The 22,182-nt window shown below is 46.4% G+C and overlaps 1 protein-coding gene across 1 annotated transcript; it reads right to left on the minus strand.

Annotated features, from left to right (window-relative positions):
• Nucleotides 1-18,429: 18,429 nt before the first annotated feature.
• Nucleotides 18,430-20,640, minus strand: LOC143769100 (glutamate-rich WD repeat-containing protein 1-like). Its single transcript, XM_077257679.1, has 2 exons — nt 20,496-20,640; nt 18,430-18,841 (listed from the first exon to the last, which is right to left on the minus strand). The coding sequence occupies exons 1-2, from the start codon at nt 20,619-20,621 to the stop codon at nt 18,590-18,592; spliced, it is 378 nt and encodes a 125-aa protein (XP_077113794.1). The 5' UTR covers nt 20,622-20,640; the 3' UTR covers nt 18,430-18,589.
• Nucleotides 20,641-22,182: the final 1,542 nt, after the last annotated feature.

The following is a 22,182-nucleotide window of genomic DNA, read 5'->3' on the forward strand; positions in this document are numbered from 1 at the left end:
GCGTCACTGGCTTGAGGGGGCCAGACATCAGGTGGTGGTATTGACTGACCACAAAAATTTAATTTACCTTGAGTCTGCCAGGCGCCTGAATCCTAGACAAGCGCGCTGGTCGTTGTTTTTCTCTTGGTTTAATTTTGTGGTGTCTTACCTACCGGGTTCTAAGAATGTTAAGGCGGATGCCCTTTCTAGGAGTTTTGAGCCTGACTCCCCTGATAATTCTGAGCCCACAGGTATCCTTAAAGATGGAGTGATATTGTCTGCCGTTTCTCCAGACCTGCGGCGGGCCTTGCAGGAGTTTCAGGCGGATAGACCTGATCGTTGCCCACCTGGTAGACTGTTTGTTCCTGATGATTGGACCAGTAGAGTCATTTCTGAGGTTCATTCTTCTGCGTTGGCAGGTCATCCTGGAATCTTTGGTACCAGGGATTTGGTGGCAAGGTCCTTCTGGTGGCCTTCCCTGTCACGAGATGTGCGAGGCTTTGTGCAGTCTTGTGACGTTTGTGCTCGGGCCAAGCCTTGTTGTTCTCGGGCTAGTGGATTGTTGTTACCCTTGCCTATCCCGAAGAGGCCTTGGACGCACATTTCGATGGATTTTATTTCGGATCTGCCTGTTTCTCAGAAGATGTCTGTCATCTGGGTGGTGTGTGACCGTTTCTCTAAGATGGTCCATCTGGTTCCCTTGCCTAAGTTGCCTTCTTCTTCCGAGTTGGTTCCTCTGTTTTTTCAAAATGTTGTTCGTTTGCATGGTATTCCGGAGAATATCGTTTCTGACAGAGGGACCCAATTCGTGTCTAGATTTTGGCGGGCATTCTGTGCTAGGATGGGCATAGATTTGTCTTTTTCGTCTGCTTTCCATCCTCAGACTAATGGCCAGACCGAGCGGACTAATCAGACCTTGGAGACATATTTGAGGTGTTTTGTGTCTGCGGATCAGGATGATTGGGTTGCTTTTTTGCCTTTGGCGGAGTTCGCCCTCAATAATCGGGCCAGCTCTGCCACCTTGGTGTCCCCGTTTTTCTGTAATTCGGGGTTTCATCCTCGATTTTCCTCCGGTCAAGTGGAATCTTCGGATTGTCCTGGAGTGGATGCTGTGGTGGAGAGGTTGCATCAGATTTGGGGGCAGGTGGTGGACAATTTGAAGTTGTCCCAGGAGAAGACTCAGCTTTTTGCCAACCGCCGTCGTCGTGTTGGTCCTCGGCTTTGTGTTGGGGACTTGGTGTGGTTGTCTTCTCGTTTTGTCCCTATGAGGGTTTCTTCTCCTAAGTTTAAGCCTCGGTTCATCGGCCCGTACAAGATATTGGAGATTCTTAACCCTGTGTCCTTCCGTTTGGACCTCCCTGCATCCTTTTCGATTCATAATGTTTTTCATCGGTCATTGTTGCGCAGGTATGAGGTACCAGCTGTGCCTTCCATTGAGCCTCCTGCTCCGGTGTTGGTTGAGGGTGAGTTGGAGTACGTTGTGGAAAAGATCTTGGACTCTCGTGTTTCCAGACGGAAACTCCAGTATCTGGTCAAATGGAAGGGATACGGTCAGGAGGATAATTCTTGGGTCACTGCCTCTGATGTTCATGCCTCCGATCTTGTCCGTGCCTTTCATAGGGCTCATCCTGATCGCCCTGGTGGTTCTGGTGAGGGTTCGGTGCCCCCTCCTTGAGGGGGGGGTACTGTTGTGAAATTGGATTCTGGGCTCCCCCGGTGGCCACTTGTGGAATTTAACTTGTGTGCATCATCCCCTCTGTTCACCTGCTCCTATCAGGATGTGGGAGTCGCTATATAACCTTGCTCCTCTGTCAGTTTCATGCCGGTCAACAATGTAATCAGTAGCCTTTCTGTGCATGTTCCTGCTACTAGACAACTCCCAGCTAAGTTGGACTTTTGTCCTTGTGTGTTTTTGCATTTTGTTCCTGTTCACAGCTGCTGTTTCGTTGCTGTGTCTGGAAAGCTCTTGTGAGCGGAAATTGCCACTCTGGTGTTATGAGTTAATGCTAGAGTCTTAAAGTAATTTCTGGATGGTGTTTTGATAGGGTTTTCTGCTGACCATGAAAGTGCCCTTTCTGTCTTCATGCTATCTAGTAAGCGGACCTCGATTTTGCTAAACCTATTTTCATACTACGTTTGTCATTTCATCTTAAATCACCGCCAATATATGTGGGGGCCTCTGTCTGCCTTTTGGGAAAATTTCTCTAGAGGTGAGCCAGGACTGTCTTTTCCTCTGCTAGGATTAGGTAGTTCTCCGGCTGGCGCTGGGCATCTAGGGATAAAAAAACATAGGCATGCTACCCGGCCACTTCTAGTTGTGCGGCAGGTTTAGTTCATGGTCAGTATAGTTTCCATCTTCCAAGAGCTAGTTCTCATATATGCTGGGCTATGTTCTCTCGCCATTGAGAATCATGACAGTGGACTATCTGTTGATCGGAACGGCGAATAGTGGCTACCAGTACTGTCTGGTGATGGTGGACCACTTCACGAAATTCGCCGTCGCTGTTGCTACCAAAGATCAGACTGCCGAATCAGCTGCACAGGCCATCTGTCAACACTTCATTCGGGTCTACGGGTGTCCGGAGCGGCTGCACTCGGATCAGGGGGCGTGTTTCGAAGGGCGAGTCATTGAAGAACTTCAGCAGATGTATGGAATCAAGAAGTCCAGGACCACCCCGTATCATCCACAGGGAAATGGCGCATGTGAACGTTTCAACCGGACTCTCTTACAACTGATCCGAACCTTAGCAGAAGACAAAAAGCCCGACTGGCCTCGATTCCTCCCAGAACTGCTGTGGGCCTATAACAATCAAGTCCATTCTGTCACCGGATACACGCCTTACACCCTCCTTTTTGGCCGCCCAGGCAAAGGCATCCATGAGCTACACCTGTCTAACTCTGATGAAGACACCTGTGGTACCTATCCTTCCTGGCTACAAGCACACCGTCAAAGGATGGAAACTGTATACCGGCTGGTGGAACAGCAGATCCAGGACCAGGTCCACACTGATCCACTTCCAGTACAAGAAGACCTACTGAGTGTGGGTCAACTAGTCCTAGTTCGTATAAAGAAACCGCAAGGAAAACTCCGGCCCAAGTGGGAGACCGAAGTCTATCGAATAATTGGACACCCGTACCCTGATGGCCCCGTCTATCAAGTACAAGGCGAAGACAGCGGCAGCCTCCGCACCCTGCACCGTAACATGTTGCGCCCCTGCCGTTCTCAGACTGACTCCCCTCCTGTGATACCTAGAGAGATGGATATCACTAATACTGTGGGAGACACCGATACCGGGGATGTAGAGGTGGAAGACATCTCTACCCCTGCTCGCCTGAATGACGCGTCTGAACCCCTTACCTCCCCGACTGACTTACCGACTGGGGCGGAGAGTGGAGTGACTGATCGGGGAGAGAGATTAGCACCCGTTAGGCGGACAGCTAGGACCAACGCTGGAGTGCCCCCGGGACAGTCCTACAGAGACCAACATGTGTGGCCCTCTTCACAGCCGGGTCCTACAACCTCCACAGCCATCGCCGCCCTGGAGTCAGTCGTTGACAGGGACTGCCAACCTTCAAGTGGGGGGGGCGTGTAATGAGCTGGCCGGCTCTGACTGTTCTGTGATCATTGACATGGAATCTGTAACAGACACTGCCCCCGTGTGGCCAGAAGTTATACCTATGCCGAATGTGATTACAGAGAAACAAACTGTATTGGCTAAGCTCCCCCCTGTTATGTCATGTGACCAGGAAGGAGAGAGAGAAGAAGGAGAGCCGGGGAAATCAGTCTGTGCAGAGAGAAGTCTTTGTATTCTGGCGTGTTCCTGTAGATGTGACATAGGAGATTGCCTGGACGATTCCCCTCTCTTGAAAGCTGACTTCCAGATTGTTTCCAGCTCCCACACTGCAGAGCACTCAGCGGTGACATCTCCACAGATCCTGAACCCACGAACTGTAAGCGGGTCCTCTGTTGAGAGGCCGAACACCCCACCTTTACCTGCTGAACCCCCAAGGATTACAGTCTGGACCTGAGAGACAGAGTTTTGTTCACTCCCTGTTGTTTTCTCCTCGGCTGGAGCGTCTCCCTGCAGTGACAGACAGGCCTGCGACGTGGGAAGATTACCTCCTGGAGTAAAGGAACTGGTAACGTGTGGATAGGGACAGTGAGGGATAGTTTGTTATTACACGTTAATTCTGTGAATAGGCATTTTTTGTATTGTCTACAATTGTGTTCCGCTGTGTTAAGAAAATGTTTAACAGTAAAGATACGTTTGTTAAGATGGAATCTGAGTGTGGAAGTTTTGCTGGGCCAGATCATGGATATACATGGGCGACCTTACCCTCGCCCACTTCAGGAGCATACAGCAGTGTCCCTCACACTCCAGGCCTCACGGCCCCAACACATCATGGTGTCAGGATTTCCTTCGTATTTCTCGGGGGAGAGAACCTGCAGCAGCTTCTGAGGCCTCGATGATAATTCCATCCTCAGTGCAGAACGAAGGAAATCCTGACACCATGATGTGTTGGGGCCGTGAGGACTGGAGTTTGGGGATCACTGTCACACATGAGATAAAGCTGGATGAGCCCTGATATCGTTATATCCTATGGGGATAAATCAGCTAATTGCTCTGATTCCTGGGAGAGTCGGGTCCAGAGCAGGAGACGCTGGGGCCTTCCTCCATTTCGGCTAATAAATGAGAACACTGAGTCCGTCCTCAGAATCTCCTAACAAGACAGAGAAGAATGGGTTTCCTAAACCAGATAATTGTCATATAATGGAGGAGAGGGTTTGTTACAGTGTGTCAGTGCAGCTGGGAACTATTCAGCTCACAGACCATTGCTTGGAATGGATACACTGGATACAGTGGGGGATGGAGGATCTGCTACAGCACTGCCCCATGCAGTCAGGACCCCCCATAACATGGATGTTCCGTGATCAGATCTTCCAGAGATCATTCATGAAGAAGGAGAATCCCCTGTAGAGCGGCATCAACAACAATAAATGTGATAGGAGCAGTTATTGTATCATTTCCTAGTGATCTATATCTGGGAATGCAGGATGACAACCAATATGGCCGCCATTACCGCTCTTACATAGAGTGTCACTGAACTGAAGAAAAAACACAAATTTAAGTCAACATATAGATAACAGTCTTTTCTTTCTGGCTTGCTGAAAATAGATGTCTGGTTAATGAAGATACAATGCTGTGTCTTCACATTGCTCCATCTTAATTAGCCAGACGTGATAAGAATCCTATCACCTGTCTCCACTTATCGAGGACAGTCCACAGCATGTATTTAAGCAATGTCACGAATATAAGAGGTGTCACCTTCATTACAACAAAACTTTGTATCATCCAGTTTCCTGAGAGCATCTTCCAGGTCTTACTTGCTAATAAACTCCACACACAATTGAGGAGAAATGACTCATATCCATTGTGTCCACACATGGTGTCCTCTGCATTCTGTAGTTCCTACAAAAAACCACAAAAAATGCAGTCAACAAGGACCCATAAAATGTAAAAGTTTATTAAATAACCGTTAAAAACAGTACAAACATCAGGTAAATGTCACAAAATGGGAAATGAAAAGTGCCCATTGCAAAGCATGGACACACTGATAAGAACTCAAATAGCCACGCACCCCCGCATCACCACTAATACAAATACTGGTGTAATTACTGAATCATAATAACAATACAGGTAGGCATTAATAACATTCGCTGCACTTAGCCACATATAACCTACATACGTGATACAGGAGCGGGAGGCCACGAGTCCTATCCCCGACGCGCGTTTCGGAGTGTAAACACTCCTTCCTCAGGGGGCACCTGAACTGAGATGTTGTACTGACCTGTACGTTGTAGTGACCAGTATATTAAGCCCAGCTCATGCTTCTAAAGACAAGCACTTGTAAATTAAAAGGGAATCTGTCATGTCGTTTTTACATCCATACTAATAGTATCCTGAAATAGGGCTTGGGCAGCCCTTTCAGGATATGTAACTTATTGATGTAAGCCCTGGAAAATGTATAGTTTCGATCCTCGGGTGAGTAATACGGCAGTCTGACTGATTCACTGACACTGGTGCAGAGGGGTGGGTGGGATTATGGGCGAGGGAAGGGTTGAATATTCATTTGACATTTAAACATGCTTGGTGAGATGGTGCACAATACATTTTCTGGGGCTTACAGAAACACAACAGGGCAACGTACAGCAATAAAGGTTACTTATCCTGAAAAGGCTGCCCAAGCTCTATTTCAGGATACTATTTGTAAGGATACAAAAAGCCGGATTACTTACCGGCAATGCTCTTTTAATGAGTCCACGACAGCACCCCACATGAGAGAGAGGGATCTGCCCATAGGAACAGGAAACCTACAGAATAAAAGGAGGCGGTCCCCTCTCCTCAGTTTAGTTTTCAGAGTATCAAGGGAACCGCAAAGTCAAGGGAACCGGAAAGTTTTAGTATTAATTCATAATCAACAATTACAAATGTCTTAAACTCTATACAACCATTATTTGTGAGTTTAAAAGAAGGAACTTGTGCATAATTAGGGAGGGTAGTAAATGGGTGCTGTCGTGGACTCATTAAAAGAGCATTACCGGTAAGTAATCCGGCTTTTTACCCTTCGCCACGACAGCACCCCACATGAGAGATTTTCAGAGAGCCATTGTCTGGGTCGGATTACTGTACTAAGGACAGCTCTACCAAAGGTCAGGTCAGAAGATGTAGATAGATCAAGTCTATAATGGTTGTAAAAAGTAGAAGGTGTTGACCAGGTTGCGGCCTTACATATTAAATATATTGGTACATCTGCTTGTTCCACCCAGGAGGAAGCCATGGCTCATGTTGAATGTGCTTTTATACCCACTGGAGGAATCTGGCCTTTGATGTATAGGCCAAGCAGATAGCTTCTCTGATCCACCGAGATATGGTAGCTTTTGTGACCCCATGTCCTTTCTTGTGGCCCTGAAAGGAGACAAACAGAGCCCTACTCTGCCTCCATGTCTGAGACCTTTTTATATAGGTCAGGATAGCTCTTCTGACATCTAAGGTGTGGAACTTATGTTGTTCTGGAGTTACAGGGGAATCAAAAAAGGAAGGGAGAAAAATTTCCTGTGATCTGTGGTAGGTGGATGCCACCTTAGGAAGGTATGAGGGGTCTGGTTTTAGGACTACCCGATCTTGAAATATTAGTAAGAAAGGTGGGTCTACTGATAGGGCCTGGATGTCGCTAACCCTTCTGGCTGAGGTTAGAGCTACCAATAGGGCTACTTTATAAGTTAGGACCCTTAGAGGTATGGAATCTAGTGGCTCAAATGGGGAGCTGGTTAAGGCCTCCAGTATTAGATTTAAATCCCACGGAGGTAGACGGGAAATATGGACCGTGTTACTACGTTCACAAGACTTTATAAATCTGGAGATCCACCTATTAGCTGCTATATTACATCCATATAGGGCTCCCAATGCTGAGACCTGAACTCTTAAGGTGTTTACCGATAACCCTAATTCTCAGCCCTTTTGTAAGAACTCTAGAATAGGTGTCACTGGAACTTGCCTAGTGAACGGTACTGTATAAAAGTTTAAGAATTTATTCCATACCCTACTATATATTAGGGTGGTAGATCTTTTTCTACTCAGTAAAAGGGTGTTTACTAGTTCCACTGAAAACCCCCTTGAACTTAATAGTTGCCTCTCAAATTCCACGCCGTCAAGTGAAGACCTTTCACTTGCAGGTGGAAAAAGGGGCCCTGGAACAGCAGTTCCTTGTTTGATGGAAGAATCCATGGGTCGCATAGACACATGGTCTGGAGACAAGAAAACCATGGTCTCCTTGGCCAAAGGGTGCAATGAGGATTACTCTTGCTTGTTCCCTCCTGATTTTTCTGATCACTAGTGGAATCAGAGACATCGGAGGAAAGGCATATGCCAGTTTGAACTTCCAAGGGTGATGAAAAGAGTCCAACATGTCTGGATGATCCATGAAGTTCAGGGAAGCGAACCTTTTTACTTGTCTGTTGTCTCTTGTGGCAAACAGATCTATTTGTGGTATACCCCATGTTCTTGTTATCATTCTGAATATGGTTCTGTTTAAGGTCCATTCCCCTTGGAGTAACATGTTTTGGCTGAGGTAGTCTGCTTTGATGTCTCTGCTAGCTGGAAGATGTCTGCTGCTATGGTCATCAGACTCCCTGACCGTGTACCACCTTGACAGTTCACATATGCCACTGTGGTGGAATTGTCCGAGAAAACCCTTACATGTGCTCCTCAAATCTGTGGAAGAAAATGATTTAAGGCATATTCTACCGCTCTTAATTCTTTCCAATTGGAAGAACATGTTAACTCTGTCTGATCCCAGATATCTTGGGCCAGACTATCCTCCATATGGGCACCCCACCCCATAGGGCTGGCGTCGGTGGTAATTATCTTAGAAGGGTCTATTATCCATGGTACACCCTTTGAAAGGTGCTCCATATCTAGCCACCAGGATAGGGATTCTATGACCTCCCTGGAAAGAGTTAGTTTCCTTTCCAGATGTCCTACTTCCCCCTGGACTGACAATACTTCATACTGTAATGGACGGGTATGAAATTGAGCCCACGGCACAGCTGGAATACATGAGAAAAATGATCCCAGTAAGGACATAGCTTTCCTTAGTGTCATGTGTGGGTTTTCCATTGCCTCTGACACTTTTGATTGTATAGTCAATCTTTTTGACTGTGGAAGGAAGCATTTCTGACTTACGGAGTCTAGCTGGATTCCTAGAACTATTTGAACGGTTTCTGGATTCAGCCTGGACTTTTCGAAGTTGATGATCCAACCTAACTCCTGTATGGACGAGATCGTATTAGATAATCGAATCTTACATTGAGGTATAGAATTTCCTACTACTAGAAAATCATCTAGGTAGGGTATTATTAAAGTGTCCCGTTGGCGTAGATGAGCCATCACTTCTAATATCACTTTTGTGAAGATGCGGGGAGCCATCGAAAGCCCAAAGGGTATTGCTAGGTACCACTGGTGATCGGCATGGGAAGATGATAGTAGGCATCTTTTAGGTCTATCCCCGCCATGACACATCTAGGGAACAAAAGCTTGATGGTAGAACTAATGGATTCCATTTTAAAACTATGATTACGCAAAAAAGAGTTTAATTTGTTTGAGATTTATGATGGTTCTGAAAGAACCATCTGGTTTATTGATCAAAAATAAAGGGGAATAGAACCCCTTCCCTTCTTGATCCTGGGGAACCTCTATCAAGACTCTTTTAGATAGAAGAGATAGGATCTCTGATTCCAGAGCCCTTTGTTGTTCTCATCCCTTTGGTGATGTTACTACAAAAGAATCCCAAGGGACTCGATCAAACTCCAATCTTAAACCGTATTGTATAATGTCCAGAATCCATTGGCTAGATGTTATTTGTTTCCATTCAGTAAAGAAAAATTTTAATCTGCCGCCCACTTCATGGTCAACGGTACTTGTTACGCTTCATTTTATAGGATCCGCTAAACAGAGCACCTTTTTGTTTTGGATCCTTTGTATCCCAGCACTCCCTTGGAGTCTCAAACGGCTTGTTTCTGGTAAAGGGGCATCTTCTGAAGGCTCTCCTGTAAGATGGAAGAGATTGATTAGGGAAGCCTTTCTTTCTCTCTCCCGCTTTATTTAGGAGATCATCCAGTGTTTCCCAAAATGGAACTCACCCTGGCAAGGGATCGCACAAAGTTTTGCTTTTGCTTGTGCGTCCCCTTTCCAGTTTTTTAACCAGAGTGCTCGCCGGGCTGTGTTCACTAGGCCGGCTGATCTGGCTGCTAGGCGTAGCGAATCCACAGAGGCATCTGCCAGGAATGCTATCGCTTCTTTGATTAGAGGGATTTTTGGCAAGATTAATTCTCTTGAAGTTCTACCTCTAATTTGTTCCTCCAGCTGTTCCATCCACACTAGATGTGACCTTGCGGTGCAGGTACTAGATATAGCAGGCCTGAATGCCCCTGTGTTAGCTTCCCACGATCTTTTTAGTAAGGCTTCTGCTTTACGGTCTAACGGGTCTGTTAGGACCCCCGAATCTTCAACTGGTAAGACCGATTGTTTAGAAGTGGAAGCAACTGCGGCATCAACCTTTGACCAGGAATTAAGTTCCTCATCGCTGAAGGGATAGCATCTCTTAGAGGATGATGGTAGGAAACCCCTTGTATTCTGCTTATCCCATTCTTTTTTAATTAGGTCTTTAATAGTGGGTATGACGGGGAAGGATCTACGTTTTTTCTGTCCTAATCCCGCAAACATGATGTCTTGAGCCGATTTTTTCCCTTTTTCTTCTGGGCACCCCATTGTGCTTCTGACAGATTTCACTAAGTTGTCTATACTGCTGTTAGGTAGACAAAGCCCCCCTTCATTCTCGGATGAACTCGGCTGGGATCTAGATTCGTCCGAGGATCTATGTACATCCTCTGATTCTGAGCTTGCTGGAGATCGGGACCTGCTTGGCTGGCGGGTACTGGTGCTACTTGTATGCGCCAAACCCTGCATTTCTTCCCGGATTATGGCTCTAACATCAGATGGAGTCATTATATTCTCTTGCCGTAAGGTTAGCATAATACATTCTGAGGACAACCTTTTACTATAAGAATCCGGAAGGGGCTGCGTACATAAGGCACATTCCTTGTGCTTGGACTTGTGTGTCCTTTTCTTAGTCTAGAGGAAGGGGATACAGGAGGAACATATATCAGCATATAGGAAGAGGCTCTTTTTAAAACTCACCCAGTGAAGCTGACAGGTACCGGTTCTGGAGGCAGATTTTTTGGCAGGTGATCCTTCTGTTTGGTGGTAGAACGCTTCTCTGGGGGCCGACCACCACTCTTAGTGCTGCTCCTAGCACTTCTCTCTTTACTGGGAGAACGCTGCTCTGCTGCAGGCAGGTGCGCTTCGTCGGCCGGTGAAGCCATACTCACACACACTGGTCTGACGTCAGCGCCGCTTTTGAATCTGGCGCCGAATCTCCTGCCTCCCCGAACCTAACCCGGAAGTGCTCCGGCGACTTCCGGGTTAGACGCGCTACTCTCTCTCACCATGCGGCGGCCAGAGATATTAAGCCGGCCGCTGCAGCACGCGCGCCCTCAGACCAGCGGTGACCGGACCCGGAACAGAATCACCCCCTCTTTGAGAATACCAGCCGGCTCAGGGACTCCCGGAGAATCAGGCAAAAAACTCCTAGAAAGGGCATCAGCCTTCACATTCTTAGATCCCGGAAGGTAAGAGACCACAAAATCGAAACGGGAGAAAAACAGCGACCATCGAGCCTGTCTAGGATTCAACCGCTTGGCAGACTCGAGGTAAGTCAGATTCTTGTGATCAGTCAAGACCACCACGCGATGTTTGGCTCCCTCTAGCCAATGTCGCCACTCCTCAAATGCCCACTTCATAGCCAACAACTCCCGATTGCCGACATAATTACGCTCAGCAGGCGAAAACTTTCTAGAAAAGAAAGCACATGGCTTCATCAAAGAGCCATCAGAACTTCTCTGAGACAAAACAGCCCCTGCCCCAATCTCAGAAGCATCAACCTCGACCTGAAAAGGGAACGAAACATCTGGCTGACGCAACACAGGGGCCGAAGTAAAATGACGTTTAAGCTCCTGAAAAGCCTCAACGGCCGCAGGGGACCAATTCACCACATCAGCGCCTTTCTTCGTCAGATCAGTCAAAGGCTTAACCACACTAGAAAAATTAGCGATGAAGCGACGGTAAAAATTAGCAAAGCCCAGAAACTTCTGAAGACTCTTCACAGATGTAGGTTGAGTCCAATCATAAATGGCCTGAACTTTAACAGGGTCCATCTCGATAGTAGAAGGGGAAAAAATGAAGCCCAAAAAGGAAACCTTCTGAACTCCAAAGAGGCATTTAGACCCCTTCACAAACAACGCATTAGCACGAAGGACCTGGAATACCATCCTGACCTGCCTCACATGAGACTCCCAATCATCCGAAAAGACCAAAATATCATCCAAATATACAATCATGAACCTATCCAGATACTTCCGGAAGATGTCGTGCTTAAAGGACTGAAACACAGATGGAGCATTAGAAAGCCCGAATGGCATCACCAGGTACTCAAAATGGCCCTCGGGCGTATTAAATGCTGTTTTCCATTCATCGCCCTGTTTAATACGCACAAGATTATACGCCCCTCGAAGGTCAATCTTGGTAAACCAACTAGCCCCCTTAATCCGAGCAAACAAATCAGACAGCAGAGGCAAAGGGTACTGAAATTTGACCGTGATTTTATTGAGAAGGCGGTAATCTATACAGGGTCTCAGAGAGCCATCCTTCTTGGCCACAAAAAAGAACCCTGCTCCCAACGGTGACGAAGACGGGCGAATATGCCCTTTCTCCAAGGACTCCTTTACATAATTCCGCATAGCGGCATGTTCTGGCACAGATAAATTGAAAAGTCATCCCTTAGGGAACTTACTACCAGGAATCAAATTAATAGCGCAATCACAGTCCCTATGAGGAGGTAGGGCACTGGACTTGGGCTCATCAAATACATCCTGGTAATCCGACAAAAACTCAGGGACTTCAGAAGGAATGGAAGAAGAAATTGTCATCAAAGGAACATCACTATGTATCCCTTGACAACCCCAACTAGACACAGACATTGATTTCCAATCCAGTACTGGATTATGAACCTGTAACCATGGCAAACCCAACACGACAACATCATGCAAATTATGCAACACCAAAAAACGAATATTTTCCTGATGTGCGGGAGCCATGCACATGGTCAGCTGAGTCCAGTACTGAGGTTTATTCTTGGCCAATGGCGTAGCATCAATCCCCCTTAAGGGAATAGGACTCTGCAAAGGCTCTAAGGAAAAACCACAGCGCCTGGCAAACTCCAAGTCCATCAAGTTCAGGGCAGCGCCTGAATCCACAAATGCCATAACAGAGTAGGATGACAATGAGCAAATCAGAGTAACAGACAAGAGAAATTTAGGCTGTACAGCACTAACGGTGACAAACCCAGCGAACCTCCTAGTGCGCTTAGGACAATCAGAAATAGCATGAGTGGAGTCACCACAGTAAAAACACAGCCCATTCTGACGTCTGTGTTCTTGCCGTTCAGCTCTGGTCAAAGTCCTATCACATTGCATAGGCTCAGGCCTCCGCTCAGAGGACACCGCCAAATGGTGCACAACTTTGCGCTCACGCAAACGCCGATCAATCTGAATGGCCAAAGACATTGATTCATTCAGACCAGCAGGCGTGGGGAACCCCACCATAACATCTTTAAGGGCTTCAGAAAGACCCTTTCTGAAAATTGCTGCCAGGGCATACTCATTCCATTGTGTAAGCACAGACCACTTTCTAAACTTCTGGCAATATACTTCTGCTTCATCCTGACCCTGACATAGAGCCAGCAAGATCTTTTCTGCCTGATCCACAGAATTTGGTTCATCATAAAGCAATCCGAGCGCTAGAAAAAATGCATCTACATTAAGCAATGCAGGATTTCCTGGCTCAAGGGAGAATGCCCAGTCTTGCGGGTCGCCACGCAACAAAGAAATAATAATCTTTACTTGCTGAATGGGGTCACCAGAGGAGCGGGGTTTCAGAGAAAGAAACAGTCTGCAATTATTTTTAAAATTCAAAAATTTTGATCTATCCCCAGAAAACAAATCAGGAATTGGAATTCTAGGCTCTAACATCAGATTCTGAACCACATAATCCTGAATACTCTGTACCCTTGCAGTGAGTTGATCCACACAAGAGGACAAACCTTGAATATCCATATCTACACCTGAGTCCTGAACCACCCAGAGGTTAAGGGGAAAAGAAAGACAAAACAAGCTGCAAAGAAAAAAAATTTGACTCAGAACTTCTCTTATCCCTCTTTTGATATGCATTAACACTTTGTAGGCCAGCTGTACTGTTATGGACCTGGTGGTTAGGAGCACCCGGAATGACCTGATGGTTAAAACGGAAAACCTGGGACAAGCTCTGAGGAGGTGGTAACTCTACTGACCGCAATCCCTAGTCCTATCACACACACTAGAAATAGCCGTGGAGCATGCCTAACTCTCCCTAGACGCCTCTTCACAGCCTAAGAGCTAACTACCCCTAAAGATAGAAATAGAAGCCTACCTTGCCTCAGATAAATTCCCCAAAGGAAAGGCAGCCCCCACAAATATTAACTGTGAGTTAAGAGGGAAGTGACAAACACAGGAATGAAACAGATTTTAGCAAAGGAGGCCGAATCTTCTCTAGATAGACAGAGGATAGGAAAGGGAACTGTGCGGTCAGTATTAAAAACTACAAAAACCACGCAGAGTGTGCAAAAAGACCTCCACACCGACTCACGGTGTGGAGGTGCAGCTCTGCACCCCCAGAGCTTCCAGCTAGCAAGTAAATATCATAATAGCAAGCTGGACTAGAAACATAGCATGTACTGAGAAATATATTCAAAAACCAATGAACAACAAATGAACTAGCAGGGACTTAGCTTCTGCTGGAGTAGACAGGTCATCTGAGAAATCCAAGAGAGATCTGAACCAGTACTGAGACATTGACAGCTGGCATGAACTAACGACCTGAACAGAGTTAAATAGGGAAGCCAGCAGAAGCAATAAGCGAGGGCAGCTGAGAAAGCCAACCTCAAAGATCAGCAGTTCCACTCAAAGCCACCAGAGGGTGTCCAAGGACAGAACTCACCAAAGTACCATTCACGAGCACAGGAGGGAGCCCGAGAACGGAATTCACAACATAAGGGGTAACGTTTCTCCTTATGGAGAGTGACATACCAGCTGGCTTGTCAAGGTAAGGAGGGTTATTCGCTGTGCAATGCTCCTCTGGGAATTTAAATAAGCAAATTGCCTCTGCTGAAAAAAAGAGGACTTAACTCTATGGCGCCACCTATTGGAAGTAGCGATCCTACAAGTCACAATCAACCCTTTAACGAGTCGTGCAATATGACTTAGGGTAAAAGCCAAATCAGTATCTCAATTCGCAGACACGGTGTTTCGGGCTGTTGGCCCTCGTCAGTGCAAAGCATGAGAACTGATTTGGCTAGGTGAGAGGCTCTGGAGTGGGGTCTAAGGGGTAACGTTTCTCCTTATGGAGAGTGACATACCAGCTGGCTTGTCAAGGTAAGGAGGCTTATTCTCCGTGCAATGCTCCTCTGGGAATTTAAATATGCAAATTGCCTCTGCTGAAAAAAAGAGGACTTAACTCTATGGCGCCACCTATTGGAAGTAGCGATCCTACAAGTCACAATCAACCCTTTAACGAGTCGTGCAATATGACTTAGGATAAAAGCCAAATCAGTATCTCAATTCGCAGACACGGTGTTTCGGGCTGTTGGCCCTCGTCAGTGCGAAGCATGAGAACTGATTTGGCTAGGTGAGAGGCTCTGGAGTGGGGTCTAAGGGGTAACGTTTCTCCTTATGGAGAGTGACATACCAGCTGGCTTGTCAAGGTAAGGAGGCTTATTCGCCGTGCAATGCTCCTCTGGGAATTTAAATATGCAAATTGCCTCTGCTGAAAAAAAGAGGACTTAACTCTATGGCGCCACCTATTGGAAGTAGCGATCCTACAAGTCACAATCAACCCTTTAACGAGTCGTGCAATATGACTTAGGATAAAAGCCAAATCAGTATCTCAATTCGCAGACACGGTGTTTCGGGCTGTTGGCCCTCGTCAGTGCGAAGCATGAGAACTGATTTGGCTAGGTGAGAGGCTTGTAGGATCGCTACTTCCAATAGGTGGCGCTATAGAGTTAAGTCCTCTTTTTTTCAGCAGAGGCAATTTGCATATTTAAATTCCCAGAGGAGCATTGCACGGCGAATAAGCCTCCTTACCTTGACAAGCCAGCTGGTATGTCACTCTCCATAAGGAGAAACGTTACCCCTTAGACCCCACTTCTTCTAAATAGTATCATGTTCATGTTCACAAAGAAATCTGCAATCAAGGGTGTCAGACTGATCAAGAATGCAAGTTCATAGAAAAGAGACAAAGCAATATATTTTAAGGTCATATCTGATCCAAAAGACTTTATGAAAACACACAGTGTTTGTAAGCATCCATCAATGCAAGGCAGAAGACCGAAGGCAGACGCCTTCTTTATAGGTAAATGTTGGGCACCTGGCCAAATCCCCAACTAGTTATAAGGGTATGTTCACACGTTCCTGATTTCAATCATTTTTTTTGAGGACTAAAACCGCAGCTCTTGGCAGAAAACGCAGGTGCGTTTTTGGTGCGTTTTTGATGCGTTTTTGATGCGGATTTTTATGCAGTTTTCTCTGCAGATTGACTGTGTTTGACACAAATAAAGCTTTAACTGCAGTGGGGGGGGGGAAAAAAAAAAGAAATGATGTCATTTCCTTGTCCAACCCTTTTCTTCTTCCATCCTCCATTTTGGGACTAAACACCAAAATGAGTTGGACGTGTTTTGAATGACAGTGCTCCGCAGAGTGCTGAGCGTAGGCCAGATCACAGCCCGCGGATCCAGCTCTATCCAGCTATTTAAGTCTACGTTCACATTTGCGGTCTGCGCCGCAGCGTCGGGCGCCGCAGCGTCGCCGCATGCGTCATGCGCCCCTATATTTAACATGGGGGCGCATGGACATGCGTCGCACTTGTGTTTTGCGCCGCATGCGTCACTGCAGCGCACGCATCCGGGCGCAGAGGACGCAGCAAGTTGCATTTTTGCTGCGTCCAAAATCAATCAAAAAAAGGACGCATGCGGCGCAAAACGCAGCGTTGTGCATGCGTTTTGCTGCGTTTTTGTTTGCGTTGTGTTGCGGCGCACAACGCAAATGTGAACATAGCCTAAGTGCCACGTATTTAAGTGCCACGTATTTAAGTGCCACGTATTTAGGTGCCATGTATTTAAGTGCCACGTATTTAAGTGCCACGTATTTAAGTGCCACGTATTTCAGTGCCACGTATCACTTATTTAAGTGCCACGTATTTCAGTGCCACGTATTTCAGTGCCACGTATTTCAGTGCCACGTATCACGTATTTAAGTGCCACGTATTTCAGTGCCACGTATCACGTATTTCAGTGCCACGTATTTCAGTGCCACGTATCACGTATTTCAGTGCCACGTATTTCAGTGCCACATATTTCAGTGCCACGTATTTCAGTGCCACGTATCACGTATTTAAGTGCCACGTATTTAAGTGCCACGTATCACGTATTTCAGTGCCACGTATTTCAGTGCCACGTATCACGTATTTAAGTGACACATATCACGCATTTCAGTGCCACGTATTTCAGTGCCACATATTTCAGTGCCACGTATCACGTACCACGTACCACGTATTTAAGTGCCACGTATCACGTGCCACGTATCACGTGCCACGTATCACGTGCCACGTATCACGTGCCACGTATCACACATATATATAACGTATAACACACTGACAGGAGCCATAGTTCCTGTCGGTGTGTCACTGCGCATGCGCGAGCGAGTTTACCGGCGGTCATTGACCCCGGCACTCTCGCTTAACGGCAGTGCTGCGTGGGAAAGTTCAACGCAGCTGTACTGCTGTTAACCGAGACGCCGGAGCCATTGAACTCCGGAACAGTACGCGATACACTGCTAGGAGCTTCGCTCCTGGCAGTGTATTGCCGGAGAGCAGCCGATCGGCGTGGGACACTCGTTTTATGGATTCTGCGGACAGAGAGTATGAATTTGATTTTTTATTTTGGGATTTTATCTAGGGGATCGAGGGCTTCGCCTACAAGTGTGCTGTTGGTGAGTATATACTCTATGTTATATGTTGTATGTACTGTGTGTCATGTATGTGTATTGTGTGTAGGTGTTTTGTGTAACTTTACAATTGTGCTAAGTCGCCGGACACAGGGACAACTCTCCCATCCTAATACCGGATGGGAATAGTAGTCCCATACGGCGACTTAGCACAATGGTGGCACTAGCGTCGCATGGGGACATACACACACACATACCAAATCAATCAAACGGCCGACACGATCCCCATGCGACGGTACGCCTCCATGTCTCTCCGCCCAAGCACTTCCGGCCCCGCACTTCCGGCCGCTTCCCCGCACTTCCTGCTGCAGCGGTTCTGCACCACAAACCGCAATAAAACCCGCAGATATATTTTTGATCTGCGGGTTTTACTGCGGGTTTGACCTCACAATGGAGGTCTATGGGTGCAGAACCGCTGCAGTTCTGCACAAAGAAGTGACATGCTCCTTCTTTTTTCCCGCAGCTATTCAGCGCGGCTTTTTTTTGGAAATTCAGGATCGTGTGCACAGTGGTTCCCGTTTTCCATAGGGTACATTGTACTGTACCCTGCATGGAAAAAAGCTGCGGAACCGCAGCGGTAAAACCGCTGCGGTTCCGCGGTAAAAAACGCACTGTGTGAACATGGCCTAAGACTTATATAAAGACCACACTTATTGGTGAATTTTCAGTAAACCCACAGATGAGAGATCAGTTGTACCCAGCCGTCGTGTCATTTACACCACTGATTGCTTCACAAGTTGCCAAGTTGTCCATGGTGATGGGTGGTGAACGGCTTCGCATGCTGATGGTACGAAACACATTGAAACCAGACAAAGCTGTGCTGATGATGACCTCCGGGCACTATGGATGCCAGTGTAACGCCTTAATGTCCTTTTCGCCTTGGTGAACAAACAGCAGCTGTGGTGGGATGGCTTGTAGAGTAGGGTCTTCTGTGTCACCCTCCTGATCCTGATCTCTCTCCACTGCAAGATCCCACTGAGTTATCTGATCGTCAGCACCAGCAGCGGCAAACACCCCGCTGTCTGTAGGATGCCACTCAACAGAGGTGATCGGGGCCGTGTGCTGCTTAAACTGGGCAACACTGACTCCTTTCTGTGGGGAAAAGAGAAAAACAGCAGCTTGATCCCAAAAAAGTCATGTTATAAAAACATTGTAATATTTTTGTTTCATAAATTGAGCCACACAGATTAAAAACGGTTGTATCAACTGTAAAGACAAGCACATTTGCAATGAACCCTTATTAAAAATCATCTTTTCTTAAGAAAGGAGAGATTTTTAATCTTATAGTGTACAGCTCGTTTCTAAAGTTACCAGATACCCTGCAGTCTCAGAGAGGCCGGTTACTTGGGTAACATGCATAAGCCACTAGCACTGCTCCGAAGCTATCTAGATCGGGCCACTTTCAGTTCCTCTGCGCTTTCCCCATGCTGCAGAGGTAACGTTACCTCTGCAAGCAGCCTCAGAGCACAGTCTGGAGCAGCAGTGATACCAAACAGCTAGTCCAAACTTTCAAATCTTCACAAGAGCACCAACTCCGGCTACAAAAAAGCTGCTGAGGGGAAGCCATTGCTCCTCTAATCAGTCATGCCAAGCGATCGGAAAGAATTACAGTATATTCAAATGCCTCGCCCATCACATAAAGACAAGAGGGTCACAATACACTTGCAAGCATGTAAAATAAAGGAGGATGGTACATCCCTCTCCACCACTGTCCCGGTCTCTGTTTTGGCTGCAGTGGCAATATCACATCAACATCATGCGTCACCGCTCTCGCTCTGCCGATGTAGATGGCACGCGCCACTGAGCGCAAGCGACTGGCTACAACATGAAGTCTACGTGACGACACGGCTGCAGCAGAAAGTCAGGGACCAGGATGGGTGCGGATGCTCTGGGCTGGAACAGGGAAGGGCAAGTAACCTCTGCCTTTGTTATTGTACATGCCTGCAAGCATTTTGGGTCCGCTTTGCTAAGAGTAGAAAAACCCTTTTAACATACTTTAGAGGCTCCTACTGACCATACCAAATTCAAAATAATGTGTATGGCAGGTATGAACAGATGCCAAAGCAGCCATCCAGACTGTGGCAACTGTTGAAAATTTCTCTCAAGATCATGTATGTGCGATCCTGAGTGCAAACACAGCATCCATTCATCCTTAGTCATTTATAATGCAACCAAAAGAAGTAGTGATTAAAGCTCCATAGAAATCCATTGTTCTATGGAGATTTGTCTCGTTACTATCTGTATTATGCTCCCATGCCAACACATGCACAGGAACTGTAGAGGAGCAGGGGCGAAGGAATGGAGGAAATTGGCCCTTAGAAAAGGTTGGGATTAGGGAGAATTCACATTGCATTTGCGCCAGGAAAGCTCGCGGTGTACACGTCCCAAACACAAACATTTCCCCAAGGGATGCCAAGACTGTCCGGCCAAGACCATATATTTCAGAGGATGTTATTTCTTGCTGTATAGAATAGTGTAGCCAATTACTCTTCTATGCAGAATCATTCAGAAAAAAATAAAAATAGTAGAATATGATATACATTTCATTTTTTTAACATGGAGTCTATGGCTGATGCGTTTCACTCTAGGCCTATAATGTGGGAACCATCAGAGGCACCTATAGGAGATTCTCCTATAATGTGTGTGAACACACGCTTACTGAATGTCAGCAATGAGAACACAGCATTCACTTATTATACAAGTATGCACGATGTAATAAGCCAAATATCTACTGCCAGACACTGACCTGAAACTGGCGCAAATCCCAAATCTTGAGGACACCATCATTTCCTCCGCTGACGATAAAAGCCTCATGTTGGTTCCAGCTGATCACGTTGACGTCGTTATCGTGGGCCGCGCTGGCCGTCAGCATGCACGCCTTGTTAGGAGTGGCTCTGATGTCCCAAATACGAACTGAAGCATCGACCGAGCAAGAGGCAAAAACCTGTCAAGTACATGATTAGGAAGTGAAAATATTCACCTGTGGTTGTCCATCATGTTAGATTTCTTATATGTATCAATTAAGAAAAATGAGAATGAGAAGAATGAAACTCTCTCCCTATTTGAAGCTGATACTTTATCCAAGTAGGTGGCAGCAGGCGCCCCTTTGCTAAAGTACAAGACGCCATTACACAACTGAGAACTCTGCTTTATTATGGGTATTCACGTTAGTATTCCCATTTTACTATGATGAGTATATAGTGATTCTACATGATATAATGGTTATCCTCTCAGGGATGGAGGAAGGATGAAGATATTCTCTGATGGCCATTGGAGAACTTTACTCACAAGGAGGCAACAAACTTGGTGGTTACAACAGTCTGACCTCCATAGCGACAAACAATTGGCACTTACTCTTGTGACACCTCTTCTAGCACTTTCCTTTGCAGCACTTCAGTCACACTGCCACAGTCCCCTTGTCACTGTTAGCAGCTCTTCTCACCCTCATTGTGCAGCTTACAACCCCTCTCGGTGTCTTCTCGATGGCAGTAATGTGCTGCAGTGGCAGTTCTAGTCACTTTGCACAAATTAGTGGCTTACCCTTCACAGTTACATGAGTCACATATGATAATCCCTCACACGCAGATATTAGTCTCCTAGCCATCTCTGCAGCAGCAGCCAGGATCATATTCCTTTCCAACCACTACACTGATGCCTCTACCTTGTGTCAGTCATTGCACTGGTTACCCCTCCAATACAGAGTGCAATATAAACTTATCACTCTCACCCACAAAGCGCTCCTTGTTCAGCACCACCCTAATCTCCTCCCTCCACTCTGTCTACCACCCTATGCATGCCCTCTATTCTGCTAATGACCTAAGACTAAAATCCCCAATAATTCAAACCTCCCACTCATGTCTCCAAGACTTCTTGCATGCTGCACCAATTCTTTGGAATGCACTAACCCAGTCAATTCCATTACCAATAACCACAGTTTTAACCCCTTTACGACACTGGACGTATAGGTACGGTGACCAGAAAAATGCCCACAGGAAAAATGCCCACAGGAAAATTGCCCACAGGACAAATGCCCACAGGAAAATTGCCCGCACGGAAAATTGCCCACATGGAAAATTGCCCACACGGAAATTTGCCCACACGGAAAATTGCCCACATGGATAATTGCCCACATGGATAATTGCCCACACGGAAAATTGCCAATTGCAGCATCACAAAGTTTCAGATCCATAATATTTGAGTTGCAAGGAGAAGAATGTCCACAGAAAATTGCCCACAGGCTGAATTATAGGTTAAATGCTCTGTAGGACAGGGGGATAGTATATGCATGTATACATGAGATGCTCTGCAGGGCAGAAGAATAATATATAATTATAGGTGAGATGCTCTGCAGGACAGAGAATAGCAAAGACCTATAGGTTAAATGCTCTGCAGGACAGGGGAATAGTATGCAGGTATACGTGAGATGCTTTGCA

Source organism: Ranitomeya variabilis, chromosome 4 (genome assembly GCF_051348905.1).
Source record: "Ranitomeya variabilis isolate aRanVar5 chromosome 4, aRanVar5.hap1, whole genome shotgun sequence".
Classification (NCBI taxonomy): domain Eukaryota; kingdom Metazoa; phylum Chordata; class Amphibia; order Anura; family Dendrobatidae; genus Ranitomeya; species Ranitomeya variabilis.